The sequence below is a fragment of the Anguilla anguilla genome, chromosome 8 (assembly GCF_013347855.1).
Source record: "Anguilla anguilla isolate fAngAng1 chromosome 8, fAngAng1.pri, whole genome shotgun sequence".
NCBI lineage: Eukaryota > Metazoa > Chordata > Actinopteri > Anguilliformes > Anguillidae > Anguilla > Anguilla anguilla.
The window spans coordinates 5,372,609-5,390,633 of NC_049208.1; the positions used below are offsets into that span (position 1 = coordinate 5,372,609).

General features: G+C 40.6%; 2 protein-coding genes across 4 annotated transcripts in view; one reads left to right on the plus strand and one right to left on the minus strand.

The window, feature by feature from the left end:
• Positions 1-1,844, plus strand: part of LOC118232805 — a 37,587-nt gene extending 35,743 nt beyond the window's left edge. Inside the window, exons 4-5 of one of the 3 annotated variants that reach the window (XM_035427940.1) lie at positions 311-425; positions 1,392-1,805. In XM_035427940.1, coding sequence (XP_035283831.1) covers positions 311-425; positions 1,392-1,455 — 179 coding nt within the window. In that variant the 3' untranslated portion in view covers positions 1,456-1,805. Of the gene's footprint in view, positions 1-310; positions 426-1,391 lie in introns of all 3 variants that reach the window. The other 2 variants (XM_035427939.1, XM_035427938.1) reach the window with 2 other exon arrangements.
• Positions 1,845-6,963: 5,119 nt separating this feature from the next.
• On the minus strand, positions 6,964-11,122 carry LOC118232812. Its single transcript, XM_035427958.1, has 4 exons — positions 10,288-11,122; positions 9,597-10,106; positions 7,647-7,961; positions 6,964-7,345 (listed from the first exon to the last, which is right to left on the minus strand). The coding sequence occupies exons 2-4, from the start codon at positions 9,640-9,642 to the stop codon at positions 6,996-6,998; spliced, it is 711 nt and encodes a 236-aa protein (XP_035283849.1). The 5' UTR covers positions 9,643-10,106; positions 10,288-11,122; the 3' UTR covers positions 6,964-6,995.
• Positions 11,123-18,025: the final 6,903 nt, after the last annotated feature.

Genomic DNA, 18,025 nt, shown 5'->3' on the forward strand with positions numbered 1-18,025 from the left:
GTCTGTGGGTATCGTGTCTATATTTCTGTCTGACATGTTCATATGTTTGTCAGGCATCTGTGATTCTGTCAGTTGTTTATATACTACTGCTGCAGGCAGTAGTGTTCGTCATGAGATATTGTTGTGGTGTTCATTCCTTGTAACTTTTCCTGCTTGTGAGTTTGTGTGTGTGTGTGTGTGTGTGTGTGTGTGTGTGTTTGAATGTGTGTATGCACAAATACACGTGTGTGTGTGTTTTGATGTATGTGTTTTTGTGTGTAAGACTAGTTATCTCTGTGGGGTCCTGTGTAATGTTGTTTATTTCCTTTAGGTCTAGATTCTCCTGGCCTCTCACCGTGTGCGCTAAAGTCAGTGCTGTTCTCCCTGGGTCTGGTTGCCATGGTTTCAGCTGTCATCGCCGTTAATGTCAGAGAGAGGTGCTGCAGGTCAGTCATGGTCATTCCTGTGTTTACAACTCTTATCAGCAGTGAGCTTGAATCTGACACACTCAGTGACCTATTTAAAAAGCATCCAAACACACTCTCATACTCTACCCCTCACTCACACCCTACGCCTCACACACTCTACCACACACGCACGTGCTCAATTGCACACTCACACACTCTACCCCTCGCCCACACACTCTACCACACACTCACGCACGCTTACACATACTCACTCACTCTACCACACACTAACGCACGCTTACACATACTCACTCACTCCACCACACACTCACACACTCTACCCCTCACTCACACACACTCATGCACTCCACCACACACTCACACACTCTACCCCTCGCCCACACACGTACACATACTCTCTCACTCTACCACACACTCACACACACTTACACATGCTCACACACTCACACACTCTACCCCTCGCCCACACACTCTACCACACACTCACACACGCTTACACATACTCACTCACTCTACCACACACTCACACACACTTACACATGCTCACACACTCACACACTCTACCCCTCGCCCACACACTCTACCACACACTCACACACGCTTACACATACTCACTCACTCTACCACACACTCACACACACTCACACATACTCACTCTACCTCACAGTCATACACTCTACCATTCTCTACCACAGATTCACACACTCTACCCCACACTCACACCCTCCACCACACACTCACACACTCCACCACACACTCTACCCCTCACTCCCACACTCTACCACACACTCACACACTCCACCACACACTCTACCCCTCACTCCCACACTCTACCACAGATTCACACGCTTTACCCCTCACTCACGCACTCTACCACACACTCTCAGCCTCCACATACTCTAATAAACACTGTACTGTTTCATGTGAATTTTGTATGTCGTAATGAAGTTAAAATGATTTTTTTTTTTTTTTTTTTTTTTTCAGAGATCAATCAGGACTGAGAGAGAATAATAAATCTGTCAGAGGGGAGGAGAGAATTAATATCTGAAATAACTGTGTGTGAGCATACGTGCGTGCGTGTGTGTATCAAAAAACTACAAGCTCATGAATGCATATAAAACAAGCAATCCTAGCAACGCAGTGCAGTACATATTTAAAATATTTCACCAGCACCACCCCAACCTTTGGGAGGGAAAACACAAGCACACTGTCATATTGGGGGTGACTGATAATGAACTAGTTTGTTCAAGCTTTGCTGTGACTCATTGCCATGCTTTTTAAGCTACGATGTGATCTTAACTGTATATTTTAAGTTTTTTGTTTCAAACTTTTATGTTTTTTATATTTGTGAGCTAAATTCTTCATGTGCTTTTGGATTTTTGTGTTTTTGGATTATGAGCTTTTCATCCACTCAAGCCGAAGATGATTTTCCATCTGATGAAAAATAAAGTTTTCTGACTCGAAAGTAGTCATACTTTTGCTCAAATGAATCCTTAATGAGCATTCAATTAAAGGAAAACATGAAATTGTATTTTAATGGTAAAAGAAAAAACACAAAGCAAATATAATTCAAATGAAATTATATTAAATTTAGGTTCAACATCATGCAATAAATATTGATTAAATACTGAATAAGTTTTAGGGCAGTGTAGTTCCACTAAACCAGACTGCACTTTTTGTGATTAACCCCTATATTCTATCAAACACAGGTACCCATTGTATGGGCAAATGCAATTCAGTCAAAGCAGACTTAAATGGTTTTGTATTCACTCAACAAAGCCTTTAAGTTCTTTAAGACTGAAAAATCCATGAAACAGGAAGAGATGTGGCTTGAATGTTTCCTGATGGCTAGTAGCAGAAGGTTTTTTTAAAATGATTGTGTCTAGGAACCGACAGAATTCAAAGTCCAATCATTAACTTGTAGAAAACTACTTCAAGAGGGAAAAGACACCACAGCAGCAAGCTCTTCAGACAAGTTAGACTTTATTTGCACAGGTGTATAAAGCCGGATCAATTCAGCCGAATTGAACCTCGATTGTCAGTTTCACATACATTTTATACACAAATGTACCCCACAACTCCCCTTAACACATTTCTAAAAATACCAGCCACCTGGTCTTCTTGGCACCACAATTATTTAGATTTTCCTGCTCTTGGGTCGGCCTGACCTTCTTGGCACCACAATGATTTTCTGTTCTTTAGATGATAACGTTATCTTTCCTTTATACAAATCTTAGTCTTCATTCTGTAATGTTTCTTTAAGCATACAAGTTACAGGATTTATAGCCTCATGTACTTTTCTATATATATTCAGTTTACATAAGGGTCACTGTAAAAATGTTGTCTTCTAGTACTTCAATAGCGTTGTGTTAGTTTTGGAAAAATATTCACCTTCTAGCATTTTTACTTGGCAATAATGTAGTGTTAGTTTTCTGCTGAGTAAGTATGGTTTTTTTTAAGCCTTCTACGTTTGCTTTTTTCTACAGTGGACACTGTGGTTTCTTGCGTTTCCATAAGCTTAGCTGCAACTACTGATATAGGTTTATTGGATTACATATTGATTATATTAGTGTATTGTTATACATGTGATATATTTTTATCATGCAGCATCGAGAGTTTGGAGGAAACAGTTTGATCAACATTGACGCGAATACCCTAACTTTAACATGTGACGTCATCTCAATCATGGGGAGTCTCAAAATTTTCCTACATGATCAAGTGATTGTGTAGTTTGAAAAAAAGACCTGTAAACCATAAAATCCTCAGTTTTAATACAGTGAATTAACTCACTCTCCCTGGGGGTGAAAAAAATTTAATAATGCAATAATTAGGAATTTCTGACTTTCACATTAGCGGCATATGGCATGTAGTAAATAATTTTTATGAAATAATAAAGAGGAAAAATTTTTTAAAAGTTTGCTGAGTCACAATTTGTACAGATTAAAACAGACTTTTTTCAACTTTTAAAAGTAAAATTTAAATCAGACTGATTTTAATTTTACTGTTTACCAAAAAAAAAAAACAGTAAAACAGTTACTAAAATCAGGCTTAAAAACCACGTGGAGAAAGAGACACGGCACCCCAGTCTGCTACCGCAACCTCCACCACATGGTCTGTGATCACAATTTACGGTGTGAGATTGCAAATATGTGACTAGAATGTTCTTTACCGACCATTCTAATGCTGATGTAACAATTGCTGCCTTTAAGTGAGAACAGTGGAGTTTTTGAACACTTAGAACTTTGAAAACAAAGCATTCCAAAAAGCCTACTCTTCTAAGGGTTAAGATGCACCCGTATTCACGGTGGCATATATGCACTCAGGTTTTGTTGGAGGATCTCCTGCTAGTCCCAACATGTCATAGACTGTGTTCACCTCCAGGTGGCACTCTGGGTTTGCAGTGGTGACTGTGTCATACATGGTTACTTCTGTGCTTGTATTACTGAGCTCCACACCCAGACTCTACAGATAAACAGAGACAGGGACAGAACAGTTATCATTATCATCATTTAGGGCTTGGTGTGTGTGTATATATATATATATATATATATATATAGACACACACACACACACACACACACACACTCACCCGCCACTTCATTAGGTATACCTGTTCAACTGCAAACTGCACCCGTTAACGCAAATATCTAATCAGCCAATCACGTGGCAGCAACTCAATGCATTTAGGCATGTAGACATGGTCAAGACAATCTGCTGAAGTTCAAACCAAGCATCAGAATGAGGAAGAAAGGTGATTTTAGTGACTTTGAACGTGGCATGGTTGTTGGTGCCAGACGGGCTGGTTTGAGTATTTCAGAAACTGCTGATCTACTGGGATTTTCACACACAACCATCTCTAGGGTTTACAGAGAATGGTCCGAGAAAGAGAAAATATCCAGTGAGCGGCAGTTCTCTGGGCGAAAATGCCTTGTTGATGGCAGAGGTCAGAGGAGAATGGCCAGACTGGTTAGAGCTGATAGAAAGGCAACAGTAAGTCAAATAACCACTCGTTACAACCGCGGTATGCAGAAGAGCATCTCTGAACGCACAACACTTACGTGTTTGTATTTTAACCAGGTCTGGTACAGACTGCTCAGGCTTAAGAGTGCAGGAGCAGAGAGAATTTTTATCCCACAAGCTACAGCAGCAGTGAACACCAGTGTACACTGATGTGCCATTTTACAACAAATTACACTCTGTACAGCTGTTTACTTTATTAATTCATTCATTCATTTAATTTAATTTACATTTACACAACACCATAATTTCATATTTAAATTGCTGTAACTGTACAGCATGTTATGGCAGATTAGCAGTTAGCCATGCGAATGGTACAGGGTGGTGTGGAGGCTTAGCTTCAGCAGTTAGCCATGAGAGGGGTACAGGGTGACATGGCTGCTTAGCTTTAGCTGTTAGCCACGGGAGGGATACTGGGTGATGTGGCTGCCTAGCTTTAGCAGTTAGCCATGAGAAGGGTACAGGGTGGTATGACTGCATAGCTTCAGCAGTTAGCCATGAGAGGGGTACAGGGTGGTCTGACCGTAGGAATAGCAAATGTAATCTGGAAATACTCACTGAATCATTAATCACTCAGTGAATGACAGTGATTCACTTCTATTTGTGCAATATTAAAACCTGATGCGCCTTACCTCCAGATATCCTCCTCCTTTTATAAATGACATAGACAATGGTGATGATGATGATGATGATGATGATGATGATGGTGACAACAGTGACTACCACAGGAAAACTGTCCTTGATCGGTGTACCTGTAGTGAGAGACAGACTATCATTTTGGATTTCTCTGATCAGGACATGGATGCCTTCCTACCCCCCTCATCCTCCCCTACTCCATCAGGGGTTCCCAAACTGCGGGCTCGGGTAGCCAGATGGATTAGAAATGCCCAGTTTTCAAATTGTTTGAACAAGTCCGGTTTGTGGTACCAAGCAAACATTGTAAATGTCCAGTCTGAGTAGTTGATTGAAATTTAACCGCTAGTTTGTAATGAATTCCATCTTCCCTCTGCACTGTTACATTCACCCCACCCTCCACCCCCCACCCCCCCAGTTTGTGATCAGACCCCACAGCATTCCCTCATAATTCCTCCTCCCCCCCACTATGTGTGCGCGACATGCAGTTTTGACAAATTCTGAAACTGGCAACCGCAACCCTACTATGAAGCAGTCGAAGGGGCTGGGAGGGGGCGTCACTAAAGACACTCGGGAAAAAAACAACCTTTCTGTGCAAAATTCCTTTTGACATTCACACCTGTGAAGTGGAACACTTCAGTTGAACATGTCAGACTACATTTTACAGTTTTTATCAATTTTACACGTGTTTCCTGAATATATGACTATTTTTCACAAAAGCTCTAATCAACTCTATTCAACTGTTTTGGCATAATATCTCTAGCAAATTGAAAATCTAGAGATAGATTGACAAAATGACACTCTCTTGCCAAGAAATGAATAGACCCTACTGAGGACCAATTACATTCTGGTATGAAAATACACTTAAACTTCTGCACGAAAGCAACACGGTTCTGCACCAAAGCAACATGCTTTCTGCACGAAAGCAACAAGGTTCTGCACCAAAGCAACATGGTTTCTGCACGAAAGCAACAAGGTTCTGCACCAAAGCAACATGCTTTCTGCACGAAAGCAACAAGGTTCTGCACCAAAGCAACATGCTTTCTGCACGAAAGCAACACAGTCCTGGACCAAAGCAACATGCTTTCTGCACGAAAGCAACAAGGTTCTGCACCAAAGCAACATGCTTTCTGCACAAAAGCAACACGGTCCTGGACCAAAGCAACATGCTTTCTGCACGAAAGCAACACGGTTCTGGACCAAAGCAAAGTGGTGGGAGCTTCCATGGACCCAGACTATATCTTAGTTGGGCTGCTACAAGCCACCTAGATCTTTCTGTTTTTGTGGGATGAGGGTGTGATGGAGTGTGCCAAAGAAAAGTAGGATGAAGAACTGTTTTATGGTCCCGTTCTGGCATGACGGGATAGGACCCCATGGTGATGAGGTGAAATTTACCCCACCTGGGGCAAATGGCCAAGACTGTGCTTTGTTTCTTAAGAACACTTCCTGGTTTTGTTGAGAGACGTTGCTCACTAGCGCCAGTGCATCTGGCTCCAGTGTAGGACTTTCAGCCCCCCGTTTCAATGTAAGTCAATAGTAGCATTGCGGTCAAAATACAGTCAATAATTTTTTCTAGGAGAACATGCAGTCACAATAGGTGTGATTTTTTTTTTGTCAAATGCCTCCCCGTGTGCCAGTTAAGCTCTTGTGTCATTTGGACAATAATTTAATATTTTGTCGACCAATCGGGGACAGTTTGTGTCACTGTGTGTCACTTAGTGTGTGTGTGGGGGGGGTGGTGTTGTCTCATGTGCTCAGTGGATGACCCCAAGCAGGCCAGGACTTCATGACCATATAAGGGTCCCACTCTATCCCTACTATGCAGTCTCTGGCTCCATTTATACAACATGGCGGCTCAAAATGCTTTTCGTAAGCCACAGTCACATTGTCCATATTTTTTCTACAGTCTGTGGTTTGAACCTGTGAAGATGAATTGTGTTAGTTTAGTATTTTGAATGTTTTCCATGTGAACACAAGGAAAGAGAAGAGCACAGACAGACCTGCAGGTTTCATGTACAGACAGGCAGACTTACAGATGTCCTTTGTGGATTCTGATCGTGTCTTTGTGTCGACCCGGTTACTGCTGTTGCAGTGGATGGTCCCGTTAGTTGCCGTGACGATGATGTAGACTTCTGTTGACAAGGTTGTATTTGCTACCTGTGTGCAGTGAGCGTGGTCACAGGTGTAGCTGGCCCAGGTGTCTTTAGCAGAGCAGTTCACTGACACGTTACAGAACCCTCCAGCAGAGGAGAGTAATGCCACTCCCACCTCGGGTGTGGGCGGGGCCTCTACAAAACAACAACCAATCCACTGGGCCAAAGATGTGACACATTACACCATATAGTCTCATAATCTCATACATTAAATTGGCAATAATATCCCATATATTCAAATTTAACCATATAATCTTTTAATAATCTGATAAATATCATCAAATGACATGATTTCATGATAATCTCAGAAATCACATTTATCTGCAGAATGACAGCATTAAATGCATTAGTATCGATGTATTCTCCACCCATATCTTTTTAGCACCCTCATGATTGTATTGTACACAAAGACTGTAAAACAGTGTGTTATTTCTACCTTGAACTGTGATGCTGTAGGAAGCAAGATCTTTCAGCTGTCCTTCTTCAGTTATCTTTGCTGTGTAGATCCCACTGTCTCTCTCCTGCATGTTCTTCAGCAGCAGAGTGAAGTTCTTTTGATCAAATTCGGTGCTGATATTATAATTATTATAAAATGTCAGTTTAAACCCGATAATGTATTCTAGTATGGTTGTGGAGATATTAAAATACCAGGACAGGGTGCTAAACTGGAGTCCTTCATATCCCTGCACATCCAGATGAACAGAACCTCCCTCATGCACAAACAGAGACAAAGACTCCTCAGCTCTGGAAACTGGAAAATACAGAGAAATGTTCATCTTAAAACTTCAAAACAAATTCTGTTCAGCAGATACCATATACACCACACATTATACAGTACAATGAAATACAATACTTTTACAAGCTATTATCATACATCCATGAAAGACTTTCTTACTTTAAATCCAAATCACTTGCAAGCTATTTGTGGAATCCACACACTATGTTCTTAAGGCTTTAACTAGCAGCTGGTTGAAAGGAAACTACAAAAACCAGAATTCAGTTCGACACTCTCTGTTGTATGGCATCATTGGGCCTCAAAGTTCAATTTTCTTTTATTTTTTCCCCGGAACAGTGAATGTCTGCATTCAGACCCATGAAGTCATTGCAATAATCATTTTAACATTTCAAGAAGAAATGATGCGCTTAAACTATTTTGTACCCTCAGTCTGCTTGTGTAGTTCAAGTGAGCAATTTAGTACTTTTTGTGCATAACCTACCTTCTAGTGCGGAACTCCATAAAGTGATTACTGTCATAGGTTATGCCCCTAATAACCAACCTTGTTCCTGGAGATCGTCCATTATGTCAGTTTCCACCCCAAACCTAACAAAGCACACCTCATTCAATAGCTAGAGATCTCCTTGAGCTGCTAATTAGTAGAATCATGTGTGCAAAATTATGGTTGAAATGAAAGCCTACGAGATGGTAGATCTCCAGGAACAGGGTTGGTTACCACGGGCATAACCTATGACAGTAATCACTATATGAAGTTCCGCACTCAATAGAAAGAAGGATATGCACAAAAAATACTAAAAACTGCGTACTCAAACTACACTTGAAAGCAGACTGAGCGTACAAACAGGGCCACTGGGTTATGCAAAGGGTCAGATTGCATTTCTTGCATCTGATCCACAAGTAGTTCCTAATGCACAGCTTGCCCCATTATATTACATTACATTTTACATATTATATTATATTAATAATGGCTTCCTTTACATTGTCATAACTCTGGTCCTTATGCTGACAAATTCCAACAACAAACTCCAAAGACAATCGAAAGGTTAGATTCAAAATTAGATACTGAAAGCTCACTTATACCTGCACTAGGGAAGCAACTGAATTCAACGGACTAATCAGGAACACCTATCACACCATTTCTCCCAAATGTTATGATGCCCTGAAATGAGGGGTCTATCACAAAAAAGCTGTGATTTCTACATATTGGAACCAAAATGTATAAGAAATACCCGTCAGTAAAAGTTAAGAATGTGCACTTTACCCACACGTGAATTGTTTGGTTAGAAATAAATTGTGGAGTGAAAAGTCAAGTCAAGAAAAAAAATGTCATCGTTCCAAACGCAGGGAGAAATTGTGGTCCCCAAGTCAAGTATTTAAAACCAATAATACATTTTATCAAAGAAATTACTGTAGTAAAGCATCACCCCTAAAACAGTGCGGTTTGTACTGCCAGTCTCACCGCTAAAAAGTCTCATCAATAAAGGCCACCTCACCCAAAACATGGCCTTCCGGTTAATTTCGGTACGACGCGCCCGTCATGAATGTATTTATTTGAATACAATATCCCTGATGGACCAGTAAATACATTTATACAAACATACAGAAGCATGAAGAAGCTGAGTACTCTCAAAGTGTGTAAAGGTGCCATACCTGAGATCGCAGAGAAAGCCAGAACGATGATGATCAGAGGTTCCATTCTGCAGTGTGGAACTGTAATGGGCTTCTGAACGAGGAACTAAAGCTGCTGCTTCCGCTTATTAATGTTACTTCCGTACGTACCCTGTACCCTGTAAAGCGTTAGCAATGTCTGTCTAAATGCCTATAGCTGCCGCTACGGGCTGGCTAATCTGAACGGCACCTTCTGCACCAGCAGATGAAGTCCTAACCCCACTACCCAGGGGGGTTGGGGGGTCTTTCGCCGTTACGAAAAAATCATGTGGCAGCAGAGGTATGTGGTGTTAAGAGATAAGACATGTAAGAGATGTAGATCTTCTCTCCTCAGGTAGAAGTGCACTTATTGGCATACACCTTTCTCCTCATATACAAGTGCACCCATCCCCCCCAGGTTCACAAGCAAATCCTCATTAACTGGAAACATTTCGTCACACTGACACACTTCCTGTGTGGAAGCTGTGGGCAGTGCGGCTGTGTATATTCCATCTGCAAAAAAAAAAATTTTTTTGTTTTTTAAAGTTTAACAAACAAACCGAATACTAACAAATGAAAACACGGTATGGGGTATGTTAGGCTGTGTGTCACAGCAGGTGTATATGCATGGGTGTGATCTGAGTGTGGTGCGTGTGCGTGCATGAGCAAAAGTAAAATTCAGAATCAAACAAACCGCCCATTCGGGAGGGAAAGAGATGGGAAATAAAGGAGTACAGGCTCTTCATAAATAGACCTCCAGCAGAGCCTCCAGGTGTGTTCAATCAGGGAATTGGTGTCAGCTCTCCATGGTTCTCATGTCTATGGCTCCGCCCACCTACACACTCCTGGGAATGAGATGAAAAAAGAAAACCAGGAGCGGAATCCAGCAGACTGCAACATCACAGGGAGCTGCGTTTTTTCTGGATAAAAAGCACTATAACGTTTACATTTCTCAACCGATTTCAATGAGTCGTTTTTATAGTCAAGGGTTTGGGATCTATGTGGAGTAGAGAAAAAAAAAAAAAAAAAAAAAAAAACTTTTCCTACTCCACATAGATAGACCGTTTACATGCGACTAAATTAGATTCAACTTTGTCATTGCAGAGCACACGTACTGAGACAACGAAACGCAGTTAGCATCTAACCATAAGTGCAAAAGAAGCAGTAAAGTGCAGTAAGGTGTATGTACATATGTATAATATAAATATAGAATATGGAATATGAAAAGCTAAGATACAGTATGAAAGTGAATAAATATGAATACAATATGATAAATATGAAAGCGCTCGCAGCCTCACTTGTAAACGAGCAGGGGCCCAGAGATAACAATTTTCTTCCCAGTGCCCTGAAGCACAGAGAGGAGAGATTGGTAGTGCTCTACTAACAGCACTGACTGCCTTAGCCTGGTGTCACTGGAGCCAATATGGGTAATGATTGTACTCACGTTACCGTAGTCTGACAAGTTGGAGTGTAGACGAGACTCAACGTCCCGGGCACCAGGAAAACAGTGAACCTTTGATGGCCCAGCAGCATCCAATAGTTTAAGATATCTCCCCATACTGCTCCCAATGATGAGACTGGATGTTGTGGTATCCGTTGGTGAGGACTGAGAAGCAGAAGGAGTGTGGCTTATCCGAGTCTGACTGAGAGGATGCCCACCAGCGGCTGGAACTGGTTAGACAGCCGTAAATCAGGTTTGGGAGAGTCGAGGCTGTGGGGGGGGGGGGGGGGGGGGGGGGGGGGGGGAATGGGTCCTCCACGCCTTCAGTAGAAGCTCCTGATGCCTTGTGCAGGCCGACGCCGTGTTTCTGGCAGAATCCACTGCGGTCATCGCGGCAGAGGTGCCCAGTCCGCAGTGGTGGACAAAGTACACAACTCCATTACTTCAGAGTCAAAGTATAGATACCCCCTGATCAAATATTACTCCACTACAAGTGAAAGTTGTTCAGTCAAATTTTTACTTGAGTTAAAGTACTGGAGTACTTGCTTTTGAAAACACTTAAGTATTCAAAAGTACATTTTATTTTTAATGCCAACGCACTGTTGTATTGTTTCTACAATGCATTTTTACTGTTATTAGATAGCAACACATGATAGACAGGGGCTAAATTGGGATTTGGGAGGTGGGTGGACCCTGAGATCCGGTGGGTGGTGGGTGAAATAAGGTACAAACCAATGAATCTTTCAGCTCAAAATAGTTGTCTCTTTAATGTATTGTGAACATAATTTTAATTAAGGAAAACAATGTTTGAAAAAGAATGTATACTATTGATGCAAGCTTTTACATAATATATTTCAAGTTTATAAAGTGTCATTAATGCTGAGAATTTTTTTTACCCACAAAAATAATCGGTCAGACGCTGGGTGTTAGGCTACTTGATTAATCCGATCGTTGGCACGCTTGATTATAAAGGAAAATAAGGCTACTAATGAAAACAGGTTGAGATCAATGATTAGTTTAAAGTAAAGCTTTGCGCCCCACCAATTTTCAGCTCACCAGTTGCCGCTGAATAAAACGTCATGTATGTGGGAAATATTCAATCCTAGCTTAGTTGCTGACCAGCAACGTGCTGATATTGCTTAAGCAATCAAAGTTGCCGTTAATAATAGCCGGCGTTCGTGGGGGCTGTTTATTCACCTCTCTTTAAAATGTTGCATAGATGAAATTACATGTTAATGAAACTACCTACAGTGTCCGCTTCCAATCAAGAGACAATTAGCAGTATTTTTCTTTCTATGCTGCTCCTCCTGAGTTTTTTTTTCTTGGGAATTTTGATTGGTTGAGCGAGTAACTGGCTAGAGGGAACACATGGACTGGAGCCTAAATGGACTGGATTGTCATAGTTATATGTAAAACTGCCGGTCAAAATTATTTATTTACCAAAGGTAAAAACACACACACACACACACACGCACACAGCAACAAAAGAGTGACAACCATGTCCACACTGACTTAAAACAATGTTTATTGATCACAGTGCCATTGCAACTAGGGGGATTCATGTCTTTTTTGGGGGAGATCAGTTCACTTTCAGAGGGGGGTCAGAGCTCCCCCCTAAATCTGAACCCAGTGGTACGTTCTCTATTGCCAATTAATGTGCTAACCTGACGAGTGGGTTGAGCTCGCTCAGGCAATCAAATCGAGATGTATCAGAACTGGAGACAGCTTCCGCTTTCCGGTTCCATGGACTCCAATGGGAGCTGATCATTGGCGCAAGAAGCCAATTCATGGAGGCGGCCATGTTTGATTATGGTGCTTTTGGCACCTGATGCGCAAGCACACTGGGTACCCAAACATGAACGGATCAATGGGAATGAGAAAAAAAGTCATATCTTCTTCTGTCTCCGACTGGTGAGTGTTTAGTCCAGTGTGAACAAATTATATGGGAAATGGGGAAATTCCCATAAAGTTTTGTTGGGGACTTCAAACGGGAAATTCTATTTTGACCAATTGAACAGCATGTTAGAAGAATGTAATTTTGAGAAAAAAGTCATTTTAATGGGGGATTTTAACAAATTGGGAAGACAAATGTAACAGGAAAACTCTTAAGCGCATAACAAAAAATATTGATCTTACACAGTTAATTAAGGCCCCAACAAGATAATACAGTCTTCAAAGACTCAGATTGACCTGGTATTTAGCAATAAGCCAGAGAGAATAGTCAAATCATTCAATATGATTACTGGGCTATCTGACAATAATTTAATATTTGTAGTTAGAAAATTAGCCAAGAAGCGTTTCAGTCCCTGTGATGTAAGAAATCCTGGTCAGCTTAGAATACCTAAGGGAGAACAGAGCAACTTTGAAAATGCAATTAAAGGGATTAAACGTAACGATATTCTGTTTTATTTTGATGTGGAATCTGACAGCTATGCCTTTCTGTTTACAATCCAAACTATAATGAAAGATTTCCTAAAGAGAGTTAAATATAGCCACAGACAAAAAAATACTCCTCCATGGATAAGTGGTAATACCTGGAAATTAATGAGAGAACGAGATGCTGCCCTGAAAGCAGCTTTTGGATCCAAGTTAAGTACTGATAGAGCAAGGTTTGTGATGCTAAGTAATATGTGTTTGTATTTGACCCAGGTCTGGTACAGACTGCCCAGACTTAAGAGTGTAGGAGCAGAGAGCATTTTTATTCCACAAGCTACCGCAGCAGTGAACACCAGTGTACACTGATGTGCCATTTTACAACAAATTACACTCTGTACAGCTGTTTACTTTATTAATTCATTAATTCATTTAATTTAATTTACATTTACACAACACCATAATTTCATATTTAAATTGCTGTAACTGTACGGCATGTTATGGCAGACTAGCGGTTAGCCATGAGAAGGGTACAGGGTGGTGTGGCTGCTTAGCTTCAGCAGTTAGCCATGAGAAGGGTACAGGGTGGTGTGGCTGCATAGCTTCAGCAGTTAGCCATGAGAAGGGTACAGGGTGGTGTGGCTGCATAGCTTCAGCAGTTAGCCATGAGAAGGGTACAGGGAGCTATGGCTGCTTAGTTTCAGCAGTTAGCCGTGAGAAGGGTACAGGGTGGTATGGCCACAGGAATAGCAAATGTAATCTGGAAATACTCACTGAATCATTAATCACTAATTGAATGACAGTGACTCATAACTCACTTTTATTTGTGAAATATTAAAACCTGATGCACCTTACCTCCAAATTTCATCCTCTTTATAAGTGACAAAGACAGTTATGCTGATGACGGCGGCGGCAACAATGACTCCCACAGTGACTCCCACAGTGACTCCCCACGACTCCCCTTGATTGTTCTCATTGATCGGTGGACCTGGGGTCAGGTCTAGGCTCAGCAACGTTATGCAGCAATAAAATGAAGTCAGCTGAGTACCTGAATGTAGTGAATGACCAGGTTATCCCATAAATTGATTTTTTCTTCCCTGACGGCACTTGCATATTCCAGGATGACAATGCCAAGATTCATCTGGCTCAAATTGTGAAAGAGTGGCTCTGGGAGCATGAGGAATCATTTCCACACATGAATTGGCCACCACAGAGTCCTGACCTTAACCCTGTTGGATGTGCTGGAGAAGACTTTACGGAGTGGTTTGACTCTCCCGTCGTCAATACAAGATCTCGGCCAAAAATTCATGCAATTCTGGATGGATGTTGTGATGTTGCATAAGGTTGTCGAAACAATGCCACGACAAATGTGTGCCGTAATCAAAGCTAAAGGCGGTCCAACGAAATATTAGAGTGTGTGACTTTTCTTTTTTTTTTTGGCCAGGCAGTGTATGTGCCTCATAGTAAAGAAGCTACAAAAAACTACTGTAAAGATTGAAGATTGGTCATTGAAATGGGGTTTCAGATTTTCAGAAACTAAAAGCCTTTTTCACAAGGAAGAAGATAGGAAATCAATTAAATTTAAGATTATATGGACAAGAACTAGAAAGTTAAACATTCCAGATATTTAGGTTTGTGGTTGATGAGAGATTAACAGAATGTACAGAATATAACTGATAAATGTAAAAAGGTACTAAATGTAATGAGAAGTTTAGTAGAAACAGAATGAGGAGCTGAAAGAACAGCAATTACAGCATATATAAAGGATTAATCAGATCAGTTTTTGATTATGGGTGTGTAGAATATGGATCTGCAGCAGACCGTTGGCTAAAGATACTAAATGTAGTACAATATCAAGGCATTAAGATTATGTAGTGGGTGAATAAAAACAGCTCCAATGGCAGCACTACAACTGGAAATGGGAGAAGCACCTCTAAACCTAAGAGGAACTCCGCTTTTGCTATATTATTGGGTAAATCTACAGGGCCACAGTGATCAACATTCAACAAAGAGTATATTGTACAAAGCCTTATTACAGTTTTTGGTGGGTTATTGGGGGACGGGTGGGCGGGACACAGAGATCAGAGAGAAGAAAATTTGCCCAACAAAGTGAGTATTGTGGATTTGTCCATATTTATACAGATGTCAAAAACCAGCAATAAGAGAATTAGAGTATCAGTTGTCAGAATTTAAACTAATATGTATGAAATATTAAAGTGATTATCTGTTTATATATACACAGAGTAGATAGTTGCCATTTTACTGGCTTAGCAGTGGCGAGAGGAAGTAAGGCTTCTTAGGGTAGTTGTATGGTCTGATTCCTGTTCAGTGCAGATGAGCCCCAGGTATGAATATTCAGAATGTAGAAAAGACAATGTGTTAGAAATCTTACAAACATTATATAGAATTCAAATTATGGGGTTAATTGTTATTTCTTATGGATTCCAGCACATGTGGAAGTTGAAGGCAGTGAGGTTGCCAATAAATATGCTTTAAAAAAGCAACAAAGCATGAGAATGTAGATTTCAGTTTTAGTAAGGCAGAAATTAAATATGTTTGAATAAAATTGTTGAATACAAGCATAAAGGTGCAGAAAAGCCAACTGTAGCTCACATGACAACACTCACACACTCTACCACACACTCACACACTCTACCCCTCACTCTCACACTCCATCGCACACTCACATGCTCTACCCCGTACTCACATACACTACCACACACTCACACCCTCCACCACACACTCACACACTCCACCTCACACTTACACACTCTACCCATCACTCACACACTCCATCACACACTCACACCCTCCACCACACACTCACACACTCTACCACACACTCAGATCCTCCACCACACACTCACACACTCTACCACACACTCACACCCTTCACCACACACTCACACACTCTACCCCTCACTCCCACACTCTTCCACTGACTCACACACCCTACCCCACACTCACACACTCTACCACACACTCTCAGCCTCCACACACTCTAATAAACGCTGTATTGTTTCATGTGAATTTTGGATGTTGTAATGAAGTTAAAATTATTTATTTTTGTTGTTTTTTTTTCCAGAGATCAATCAGGACTGAAAGAGAAGGATTAATCAGTCAGAGGGGAGGAGAGAATTAAAATCTGAAATAACTGTGTGTGTGCATGTGTGTGTGTGTCTGTGTGTATGTGCATGTGTATGTGTATGTAAGTGTGCGTGCATGTGTGTGTGTGTGTGTGTGTGTTTGTGCGTACGTGTGCGTGTGTGTATGTGTGAATGCGTGTGTGCGTGTATGTTTGTATCAAAAAACTACAAGCTCATGAATGCATATAAAACAAGCAATCCTAGCAACGCAGTGCAGTACATATTTAAAATATTTCACCAGCAGCACCCCAAACTTTGAGAGGGAAAACACAAGCACACAGTCATATTGGGGCTGAACTGATAATGAACTAGTTTGTTCAAGCTTTGCTGTGATTCATTGCAATGCATTTTTAGCTACTATGTGATCTTAACTGTATTTTTTAAGTTTTTTGTTTCAAACTTTTATGTTATTTTTATTTGTGAGCTAAATTCTTCATGTGCTTTTGGATTTTTATGTATTTTTGGATTATGAGCTTTTCATCCACTCGAGCCAAAGATGATTTTCCATCTGATGAAAAATAAAGTTTTTTGAATCTAAAGTAGTCATACTTTTGCTCAAATGAATCCTTAATGAGCTTTCAATTAAAGGAAAACATGAAATTGTATTTTAATGGTAAAAATTTTTTTTAAAGAACACAAAGCAAATATAATTCAAATGAAATGACATTAAGTTTAGGTTCAACATCATGCAATAAATATTTTTTAAATACTGAATAAGTTTTAGGGCACATGTAGTTCCACTAAACCAGACTGCAGTTTTTGTGATTAACCCCTATATTCTATCAAACACAGGTACCCATTTTAAGGACATATGCAATTCAGTCAAAGCAGACTTAAATTGTTTTGTATTCACTCAACGAAGCCTTTAAGTTCTTTAAGACTGAAAAATCCATGAAACAGGAAGAGGTGTGGCCTGAATGTTTCCTGATGACCCAGGCTAGTAGCAGAAGCTTTTTTAAAATGACCAAGTGATTGTGTAGTTTGAAAAAAAAACCTGTTTGCTTCTCTCCAACCATAAAATCCTCAATTTTAATACAGTTAATTAACATTTGAGGGTGAAAGAAACTGAATAATGCAATAATTAGGAATTTTTGACTTTCACATTAGGGGCATATGGCATGTAGTAAATAATGAAGAGGAAATAAATATGAAAAAACTTTGGTGAGTCACATAATTTGTACAGATTAAAACAGACTTTTTTCAACTTTTAAGAGTAAAATTAAAATCAGGGCCGCCCCGTCCTGTTGGCGAGATACGCACTGGGCGTTGGGCCCCGCCTTCCTCGAAAAGAGCCCCTCATTGGCTTAAAAACCACGCGGAGAAAGAGACACGGCACCCCAGTCTGCTACCGCAATCTCCACCACATGGTCTGTGATCACAATTTAAGGTGTGAGATTGCAAGTATGTGATTAGAATGTTCTTAACTGACCATTCTAATGCCGATGTAACAATCGCTGCCTTTAAGTGAAAAC

Coding starts and splice junctions, on each gene's coding strand:
- LOC118232812 (XM_035427958.1), bottom strand. CDS start 9,642: ATGGAACCTCTGATCATCATCGTTCTGGCTTTCTCTGCGATCTCAG. Junction 7,962..9,596: donor GGCTTTCTCTGCGATCTCAG/GTATGGCACCTT, acceptor TGTATTTTCCAG/TTTCCAGAGCTGAGGAGTCT. Junction 7,346..7,646: donor CTACAGCATCACAGTTCAAG/GTAGAAATAACA, acceptor GTTGTTTTGTAG/AGGCCCCGCCCACACCCGAG.